Here is a 10618-nt window from a genome sequence, read left to right as displayed (position 1 = left end):
ATGAAACCATGAATACAACTAGTTGCAATCACACAGCATACTTTTTGAAAATAACTGCAGTTTATTAACGGAAGATAGTGGTTTCCAACAGAGGTACAGCTTTCCGCTTGCAAGTAGAATGAGGTCCACTACAGCTAATCAATGCTATCATGACATTATTACTGTATTTCTGTCCACTGAGACTTTTTTTGTACGCGAGCGCGCGCGTTTCCCTGATGCAAACCAGAATGAATTTCATTGGCTGAATTTTGCGCGCGCGATTTTCTTCCGTTGTTATGTCACAAATGAAAGAGATTTCAGTGGCAAAACGAATTCGTGCGCTTCAGACGCGTTTTGGTGAAAAAAGAAATTTCCTTGCTAAATCATTCGAAATGGGAACTGCTTGGAGTTATTATAAAGAAAAGAGAAAAGAGAAAAAGGAACTGAAAAGGTGTGTTGATTTTTCGTTTATTTAAATCTGTCATTTTGCTGGGTTTTTATTCGGAAAAAAAAACCTAGTGTTTTCTTGGCACTATAAAACTAAAACTAACCCAAACTGTTAGATAATTTTGCAAAGCCGTTCTTATGTACGTGTGCGAACGCTATGGAGCAACAAAATTTAAACAATGAATACTCTTTCAGTGTTTTGATCGGTGATAGACGTTCTCTAAAGTTTTTTTTTTTTTAATTAATGGTCTCTTAGTTTCTTTTCTTTTGAGCCCTTTAAATTAGTTTGTGTTAAGTTTTTGACAACAAGGTGAATTTTAGTTTTACCTAGAAATAACTTCTGTTGCTCAATATTGAAGGAAAACTCTACTCTTAAAACAAATCTTGTTAATAGTGGAAAATAACTTCGAAAATATATGAGAAAACCATTTAAGAGTCTAACAAAATTGGATCATGGCAAGCTAATAGTCTATAAGTTTGGGTTTTAAAATTCCGGCGGGCAGCAATGTTGAATCTTTTTATGATGTCACAAGAAGAAACAAAAGAAAAAACGTTATTAATAAGTCGTTTTTCATCTCTTTTAGGAAGCATGGGTTTCGTAGTTCCATGTCTGCGTCCGAGAGGGCGAAGTTAACAGAGATGAAAGCTCAAATGGAGCAACAAATCCAATCTCTGGAGGAGCAGATTTACCTCGAGGAAATAAAACTGCTTGCTAGGAATAACAAACCCCAGCAGCCTTTCAAGGCTTCAAGGTAGGAGAGTCATTCATGATTAATGCAATTTCCTCAGGCTGTATGCTGTAGTTTTTATGACTGATGGAAAGAAAAGTTTCAAAGTCATTAACATCTCAGACATGTCAGATCTGAGGCAGGGGCTGAAGCAAAATCGAAGATTTGCTGGGTTTTTTCTTTCTTTTTTCAAATTAAATTATTTACCTCTACGTACCACTGCGTAGACGTCTTACTGTTATTGATTTTTCTTTTTCGATCCAATTAACTTCTTCTTATCTGTCTTTCCAGCTCTCCTGCAATCGACGACTCGACAGAAAGGCAACACGGGGCACCAAACTTCCAATTCAACGACTCTGAAAGCGAGAGACTGGTGCTTCAAGCCTGTCAGTTCGCGCGGTTCAAAAGGGAACATCCACTGGAAAAATGGACAGTAGGCTCACTGCCTAACCTAACTGGCCTGTGCAACCTGAGTCGATGACTGTGATGTCTGTGTAGAGCGTTGAAATGAGATTGTGTACATATTTATCCGAAGATCCGAAGCGGATTTGGTCAAATGAGTTTATAAATAATGCTGCCTCCAAACTGGAGAGAATGATGACAACGGAAGTTTATTCAATGTGTCCGGTCTTGTTGTAAATAAAAAATAAATTGCTATTAAACCGACTTCTGTGGGAATCATATGGACTGAAGCTCTCTTATTCCTAGAGGCACTTCGGATTTTTCCTCGCGCCGGGCTCAGTCTTGCTCAATCTCGGATTCACGTCTCATTTGAGTCACATGTCATTTGAGTCCCAGCGTTGGTGACTCTGTTGGTGAATCGGTGGGAATCGTATGAAATGAAGTTCTCTTATTCCTGGAGGCTCTTCGGATTTTTCCTCGCGCCAGGCTCAATCTAGCTCATTTTCGGATCCACGTCTCATTTGAGTCCCAGCGTTGGCGACTCTGCCTCGCTATGAAGTCCCCATTAGAGAGTGGGGGAGGGGGGGGGGGGGTCTGGGAATGATGCTTGGCCTAAATATCCCATAGACATTTCATTTATTCCAGTTTCAAATTTAAGGATTTTCCTACTCGATGTTTAACAATTACTCCATGAGAGCGCGTTGGATACAAGATGGTAGATAGTCAACGAGGCGCGTATCGCTGACTTGACCATAGTCAGCTCATATCCAACAAGCGCGAATGGAATAATTGTTTTACTAAACTAGGCCAAAATAAAAATTAAAAACTCCCAAAATTCACGCGTTTGCTTACCATATTTGTGGCGCATGGTATAATGGCTCATACAACCAATGATGGCTAAGCCAATGAAAACTCTCGAATTGCATTATCCAATGGTCCAGTTTTTAATAATCCGATTTTTTTCCGAGGCAAATATCCCATTAATTTTCCCCCCAAATGTCTTCTCTCCAGTTAATTTTTTACCCAAGTCCCATATCCCGAAAACCCCTAAAATGGCCTCACTATCAGCTAAACAAAAAAAAAAACAACAAAAACAAACAACAAAAAAAACACTTATTCTGCAGGCTGCTACAGCCTCTTACGTTACAACAAAAAGATAAAGAGAAAGGAAAACAAAATACTCATTCTTATTATTCTTTATAACTAGTAGCTTCACTAACCGCAAACCCCGACCACAAACCCACCCCAACTCGTCCCAAACTCTGGGTGGGTACCCATTTTCGTCCCCAATCCTTTTCGCCTCTCTCAGTTGGCCTTGACACGTTTTCTCCTGCCAGGACTAGGCTCGATTTCCGCCACTCTCTCGACTTCGGTCTTCCTGCTGCCGAGAAGTTTCGGGGAAGGAGCGCGGACTCCTTTCGCGAACAGGGGCTGGTAATGGAGCTTAGCCAAGGCCCCACTGCCTTTGCTAAGAGAAGCGAAAGGGCTATGGGGACGAGAATGGGCAGTTCCCTAGCAACTGTCCGTCTTCTCTCGTGATGGGGAAGGTAAAGCGCGCCCGCGATCGGTTTGTAAGTTTGAAAACAAAATGGCGACACACTTTGGACACGGAAGGCGGAGAGGTAATTTGAATTGCCGAGTTTTCGGGTGACGTGAACGATTCTATTCCATCTTTGCAATCCCAAAGGCTTGTAGCCAATAATGATGTTTTCGATTTAATTGATTTAGGACAAAGAAACATGAACGTGGAACGTCAAATGGATCAAAATTGGAGAACGTTAGTAAATTTCTTTACTTTTAAACATGCTCAACATACGCGCATTTTCCGTGAAATCACGGGAATTCACAGGCCTATGGATATCGCTGATTTCGGAACAAATCTGTGTAATTTCAGAAGGATTGTTTTGTGTAGTTACTTCTAGCATCTGGTCCGATCCAGATCGTAAAGTGGTGGCTGATTATTTTAAATACAGCGCAATAAGATAAGCTTATGTATGATTAATTGGGCAAGTGAATTTTTAATCCTCTTATTTCACCTGGAACCCTTCGTCAAAATCTAATATTCACGTATATAGGGTGCGTTCCTTTGGGGTGATCTAGATCAGGATCAGTGATCCAAGATCACTCGGATCATGGTACATCGAAGGAACTGATGAACCCACTCTGGTCACGGATTCATTGGTTCCTTTGATGAACTATGATCCGAGTGATCTTGGATCACTGATCCTAATCCAGATCACCCCAAAGGAATGCACCCTATAACTGGGGTGATTAAGTAAGTCAGCACTTGGCACTAACTCCACAAAAATTGAAGCCCTGGGATCTTTTTGACAGTAAACCCTAAATATTTAACTATAAAAAGACAGTAGGTTGAAATATCAAAGTTATGACGGCATGAAAACTATTCTAATTGCATTGGAGAGTAACAAGAATGCATTCTAATTTTGTCTCTGTCTCCTTGTGACTTACGTGAGCGAGAAAAAGCGAGATTTTTTGCTTCGAAGTGATTGTTTGGTCAAGATAATACATGTAAGTCTTACACCCACCGATTATGTAGCTTGGTGGTGGCAAATGGTAAGATTTTGGGTCATGACTCAAATTTACTGATTCTATAAGTCATGCACATTGGAACACAAACAAAGGGTAACATTCCTGATCAGACTGCAGCCATACAACATACCAAAGGCAGTCCCTAATCTACGATTACTCCTGATTGAAAAATGTCAATTGCAAAAGAAAAACGTAGCTTAGCTGTTGTCATACCACTACACTTGTCACCTTGGCATCCATGGATGAATTTGTAAACAACCAACCACAGATGATAATCAACTCACATTTGTACATAACCCAAGTTCCAAGATCATTAGAGGCCATCACATGTTCATTCATTCCCCGCTTAACATCAAGATTGCTTGCATAGCAGTCGTATCCCCCTCAAGCGCGCATGAGTTTGGGAGGTATATAGAGGCTTAGGGCATGAAAGTGACTAAAACAAATAGGAAAGGGAGAGGGGCAAGGAAGGGAAGAAAACTTTCCTTGCCCCTCCTTCCTTCCTATTTTTTGTCATTTTTGTGCCCTAAGCCTTTGCTTTTGTTCATTGTTCATGTGCTTGGGCTTGAAACAACTGCTATGGAGGCTAAACAGAAGTGTGGGTTTTGGAAAACTTCAAAGTGTTGAAGTATGCTGTTATTTGTGTTATTTATCAATGTGCTTCTGCACTCTGCAGTGCTCCAAGGTCTGGATCTCCTAGCTCATCACTGGTCAATGGCAGTCCTCATCCATCATACAAAAGAGAGCCTACAACATCTTCCACTGACAGTGAATATAAACGGAATGTTGAATTTTTAAAAAGAGGTGAGTCATTAATTCATATGTTTGAGTAGCTAAGGGGAACCCGTACCCTTGAAAGGTCTTGAAATTTCTTGAATTTAAAATTAATAATATATTGATAGCATCTTGTAGTCATGAAAATTGTAAATGTAAATGGTGTGAGTAGAGATCATTTTGGCCTGTAGCACACTTTTCCAGTTTCATATCAGAGCAATGCTGATTTTTCTTCCCTGACCTGTGCAATTGCAGTCTTTTGACTATACAAAGTTGAAGTATTAAAAATATTAATATATTAATTTTATCTTTAAGTAAGTTATACTTTTGACAGACTGTGACCCTTCCATTGATAATCAAAATCTATGGCTGCATCAACACTTTACCAGGGGTGTCATTAAGTTTTGAGTCACCTCTAGCCTTGATCTTGACACCTGTAACAAACTTGTTACTTTGTAGGTGAATTGTATGAACAAAAGGCATTTTCACCTGTAACATCAAAAGCCTATCAAGCATTCTCAGCCGTAACTGGTGTTACATGTTACAGCCTTTAATGACAGCCCTGTTTACAATGTAATTAAGGGGGTTAAAAATTGGGAGAAATAACACCAACTTTATTTATTCACAGAATGGAAAAAGTTTGAAACAGAACATAGGAGCAGAAAAGGTATGATAAAAAAAAGCTTGCCATGATACTTTAAAAATATGTTTGTTCTTTTTTTCGGTCATTAAAAAGGTAGTTTTTTTTATATCCTGGATGAAACTGCCGATACAGTTTTTATCAATGTTTTTATTGTACACAGTACTCCAATGTAATCAAGCTATGCCAAAATTTCTATCCTCCCCACCCCTCATGCAATTTGTGTTGGTCTTGTGCTATCCAAAATAACATTGCACCATTCATTAATAACAGCACTTTGGATTTTAGTCACTCAGTATAACTGGAAATATAGATAATTTTTCCATTTTTTCTTGTCTAGTTCTGTCCAGAGGTGTTAGTGTTACTATCCTTTGTGCACCAGGAGAGGAATTTCTGCAGAGCATCATCTGTTCTGCAATAGTCTTTTTTAAAATTATACCAGAGGAAACTTTAATTTACATTTATGCCTGTTACTCTCAGGTCTTTGTATAAGTAGGTAAAATAAAGTGAGGGTGGTGCTAAGTGTCCCATGCTATCAGTCAAGAGCTTATCTCATATTTTACGGCATTAAGCAATTAACAGTATTTTCTAATCCCCTGGATGGCATGCCACACAATGGCGATTGCAGGGTTAACTCACTCCGCCCCCCAAGCATTAAATTTGCTAGTACCCACATACACACTTGGATGGAGGGTGAGTACTGTCACTGTAAACTGTAAAGGAATCAGATTTTGTTGTAATAAAATATAATCCAAATTGTTAAATGAACATACATGTGATCATGCTGCCATCAGTGAAGTTAACAAGTAATTACCTTCATGTACTTTACTAAAATTTTAGATGCTGTTACAGAATGTGTTCTACGAGATACAAACTTCCAAGGTATTTTTAACATTCTCACTAACTTAAGAAACTTGATGTGCAGAAATTTTGACCAACATTGTTAAGTACCTTATGGTTAATCTCAGAAGGCTGACAGTATTAAGCCACTTTAACCACATGCCTCAAGGGAAGAAGAAGACTTCTTTCTGTATGACTACTGACAGGACTGTAAATATCATACAATTATTTAACTTTTTAGGGGTTGAAAACCACGTCATGGTACTGCATGGGGTGCTCCATTTCAAATGTTTGTTAGGCATATTATACTGGTACCTTCAAGAGTTTGTTTTCTAAAGTAATCCACAATAAAATATGAAAGTAGCCAAGGAATAAAATTGACATTTAGTTATTTTGCAAAACAAATGGGGGTTCACCACTTATCTAGTTCAAAATTATTAATAATCTGACCTGTCACTTTCATGTTATGCTAACCCCTTGACTGCCTGACCATTGTGTATGCTATGTGCCACACCATTTTCAGTGAAAATGGGTGTCTAGTACAAACCTTGATATGCCAAAAGCTTTTTCACTTAAACTATGGGTCACATACATGTACACATAATTTCTGAAAGGTCGTAAAAGTGTCTCTTCAATGCAGTTAATTTCACTGAGGTTGATGTAGTTTGATATCAATATGATGTCACAGCAATGGGAAATTAGAAGTCTGTCGAAAAACCTCCTATGAATCTCAGGTGCCAATAAAAGTTGTTTCTGGTGTGCTGGGACTTGATTAAGTTTTGTAAAATTTTGACATAACCAGTATGTCATATAGGCACCCAAGGGCGAAAAATCATGATGTACTGAGTGCATCAAATAGGCACTCAAGGGTTAATGTTTTTCCTTTTTTTTTTTCAGATTTCCAGGCATTTGATTTGGATGCATTCCTTGAGGATCTTCACCGGCAGCAGCAGCAGCAGCAGCCACAACAATAACAAAAGAAAACTATTGGAAATATTAATGTCTCCTGATCAAATGCATATTGCTTCAAATTTAATGTCATTGTGTTTCTGTGAGAGTATGATCAATTTTCTTTATCTGTTAAAGAACCGACTGTTAGCAATTCTTTATTTAAAGCTGGGTGCAAATGAGGACAAGAGTAGAAAGAGTAAACCATTTCTTTCATTTTTTTACTGCAAACAGCAGCCACAACAATAACAAAAGAAAACTATTGGAAATATTAATGTCTCCTGATCAAGTGCATATTGCTTCAAATTTAATGTCATTGTGTTTCTGTGAGAGTATGATCAATTTTCTTTATCTGTTAAAGAACCGACTGTTAGCAATTCTTTATTTAAAGCTGGGTGCAAATGAGGACAAGAGTAGAAAGAGTAAACCATTTCTTTCATTTTTTTACTGCAAACTCCCACATGCTCAGGTAGACTTCTATGCACTCTTATTGTCAGACTTTCATGCGTTTGAAATCATTTGTATCATAAGAGTTACTACATTATTTGACATGCAGGTGATGTCAATTGAGTACTTGCTCTAGATTTTTGTTTTGTTGTCATTTTAATCCAGTATAAAGGGGTTATGTCATGGATGGCAAGTAATCTTTCGCAGTCCAAACAATGCAAAACTATCCTTCTGTTTTTTTTTTTCTTTTTGTTTTTTTGATATTGCCTTTTCAATGTCTCTTTGCTAGTTATGGTTAACTCTCTTGTTGAGTTTCCCTCAAATAGGTTTTCTGAAACATTCACAACCTCTCATTTTGACATTTAAAATAAATAAAGTAAATCTTGTTCTACATGGGATTTTTCTGAGGTTAAAAGTCTGCCATATTGAGCTGGAACTACGTTGCCTGAAGAAGAGCAATAAAACTGCCTGAAACGTCACATTTTAAAAAACATTTTAACCTCAGAAAAACAACATTTACATTATTTATTTTATAGGCTCCCTCAAGTTGATGTAACATTGTACATCAGATCAAATTGTGCAATGTGTCATGGCATAATTTGTTCATTTAACAACATTTAACAGTTTCATTCTAACTGGCTCCGAGGCCTAGGGGAATAAACAGACAGTAATAATGAAATATTATTCATATTTCCTCAATCTTAGTGTGACTTCTTTTGTTTTATTCCCTTAAGCCTAGGAGCCAAGTGAGTATTTTAATATATCAAAATCGAGCCTATTGATCCCAGTAGTTATTCTTACTCACTGGCAAATACATGTAGGGCGGTCATGGGGTGTGTTCCTTTGGGGTGATCTCGATCAGGATTGGTGATCTAAGATCACTCGGATCATGGTGCATCAAAGGCACTGATGAATCCACTCTGGTCATGGATTCATCAGTTCCTTTGATGAACTATGATCCGAGTGATCTTGGATCACTGATCCTGATCCAGATCACTCCAAAGGAATGCACCCATGGTAACATCAAGGAAGATTCATTCCAAGTAAGTTTGTGTTATTACAGGGCTAAAAAATGTGCTGTCCAGTCGTCTGGGACAAGTAGATTTTTGCTGCTGCGGAAGTAACTTTTCATTCTCACTTGCCCAATGGGTAAGGGATCAGGCAAGTATTCTGCCAACTAAACAGAGAGCAAACTAAGACTTGCCCAGGGTAAGTGAAATTTGAGAGCTGCTTGTCCATTGGGCAAGCTGGAATTCAAGTTTTTCTCTAGTCCCAGGCTTCAGCTCAGATTTTATTTATTAATTTGTAAGTTGTAGTTCCTTTGTTCTTAATTTATGTTCAAGACCTAATTTATGTTCCTTACTGAACACTGGAAACAGAGCACTGAAATTTGTTGCTGAAGTCTGCTATTCATGTCATATACTGCAAGGAAAAGAAAATCTCTGGTTACACTTTTTTTGACGATTTGTCCAAAGATTTGTCTGGACTGTTTTGGCTGTGACATGACCGACCCTTATCAAAAGCTAAAGTTTTAAAGCTTTAAGTTGAACTACCAAAGCTATTGCTAATTTATAATTAAGCTTATTTAAGTTTGCTAAGGAAAGTGCATGAATTTAAAAATATGTTATATTATTTTGAATGTGCTGAGCTAGAAGTGAAAGCATTGGCAGAAGACCGATTGTCAACTGGTATAATTTGGAATTGCACACAAAGACCAATCTATGTAACGTAAAAGAGGAATTAAATTTAATGCCTTCTATAAATAAAATGGACTGTTTTATCACTGCCAAACCAGTATTTAATATACCCCGCCTCGCCCCTACTCCCTAAACGCAGCAAGTTTGGCACAGAGAGCCTGGTGCTTAATCTTTCCGATTGCAACAGGCCCATAACTCCACGTGCACCGTGCGCAAGCCAAGGAGGGGACCTGGAAATGAGGCGGTATTGTGCCCTGCTTTAGAGTTCCTGCTCGCATTTCACAGACCACCCAAACTAAATTATATGTTGAAAAAAAACTTAATTTCGTTGTTTTTAGTTCCAAACTGCGTTTCCATAAATATCTCTCAACCTCATGAATAATTCATCAAGTTAAAACAAAGAAGATGACAACCGTGAAGGAGGCTTGGATATCCGGTCTTAATTAGCGTAGATTTTGACGATTTTACTTCTCCGTTTACTTCTAAGTTTTTGTTTTGGTTGAGGAGATATATCAAACACTCGAGGCAGTGTTTCATCGGCTCTCCAAACACCTCGAATTTTGTCAAAAATACTCCGTTGCACGCCGTATTTTCAACTCTCTTCTCGGTGCTTGGATATCCCGATGAAACATTGCCTCTCGTGTTTGATATATATCATGAAACACTGCCCTCGTGTTTGATATATTACTTCTAGGGAATAGTAATTATAGTGTGACGCGCTCCACCATTAGCCACCCAACAACTTGAAATATTTTACAAGTTATGCGACAGCTTGTTGTCACGCAAAGGCAGGGTTGCCACAGGTCAAGAAAGAAGATTGTTCAAGGTTATCATGATCTCAACGACGTTTTACTTAAAAACCTATCAGTCTTAGATGAATGGTTGGGAAGGAATGCTGTTAGGGGAGGCTGGAGGCCGCTGTTATATCTCGATATATCTGACGTTTTTTTTAAGTTATTTGGTCAAGGAAATGGTATTTTGATAATAAAATCGACTGGTTTGACGGCCCCTAGATCGCGCCTTCGGCCCTCCGATGAGTTTCAATAAAATACTGATCCCCCTTACTGACCGCCCCCACCCCCTCGACTGACTCCCTATAAAATTAACGGGAAAAAGTAAAAAATGCCCAGAACTATCAATCGGACCGATTCGAGTTCATTTTTAAA

The 10618-nt window shown here is 38.4% G+C and overlaps 2 protein-coding genes across 2 annotated transcripts; both read left to right on the top strand.

Annotated features, from left to right (window-relative positions):
* Window positions 1–371: 371 nt before the first annotated feature.
* On the top strand, window positions 372–2034 carry LOC149112691 (uncharacterized). Its single transcript, XM_089290049.1, has 3 exons — window positions 372–430; window positions 1011–1178; window positions 1446–2034. Exons 1-3 carry the CDS (start codon window positions 372–374, stop codon window positions 1633–1635), a joined length of 417 nt encoding a protein of 138 aa, XP_089146175.1. The 3' UTR covers window positions 1636–2034.
* A 1044-nt stretch (window positions 2035–3078) lies between these two features.
* On the top strand, window positions 3079–9523 carry LOC110063462 (uncharacterized). Its single transcript, XM_089290606.1, has 6 exons — window positions 3079–3178; window positions 3285–3333; window positions 4783–4910; window positions 5509–5547; window positions 6361–6402; window positions 7258–9523. Exons 1-6 carry the CDS (start codon window positions 3145–3147, stop codon window positions 7332–7334), a joined length of 369 nt encoding a protein of 122 aa, XP_089146732.1. The 5' UTR covers window positions 3079–3144; the 3' UTR covers window positions 7335–9523.
* Window positions 9524–10618: the final 1095 nt, after the last annotated feature.

This window comes from Orbicella faveolata, unplaced genomic scaffold (assembly GCF_042242905.1).
Source record: "Orbicella faveolata isolate gen_17 unplaced genomic scaffold, um_ofav_v1 contig_2, whole genome shotgun sequence".
In the NCBI taxonomy this organism is placed as follows: Eukaryota; Metazoa; Cnidaria; class Anthozoa; order Scleractinia; family Merulinidae; genus Orbicella; species Orbicella faveolata.
The sequence above is the reverse complement of the archived record's forward strand: the minus strand, read 5'-3'. Positions and strand labels throughout refer to the sequence as shown.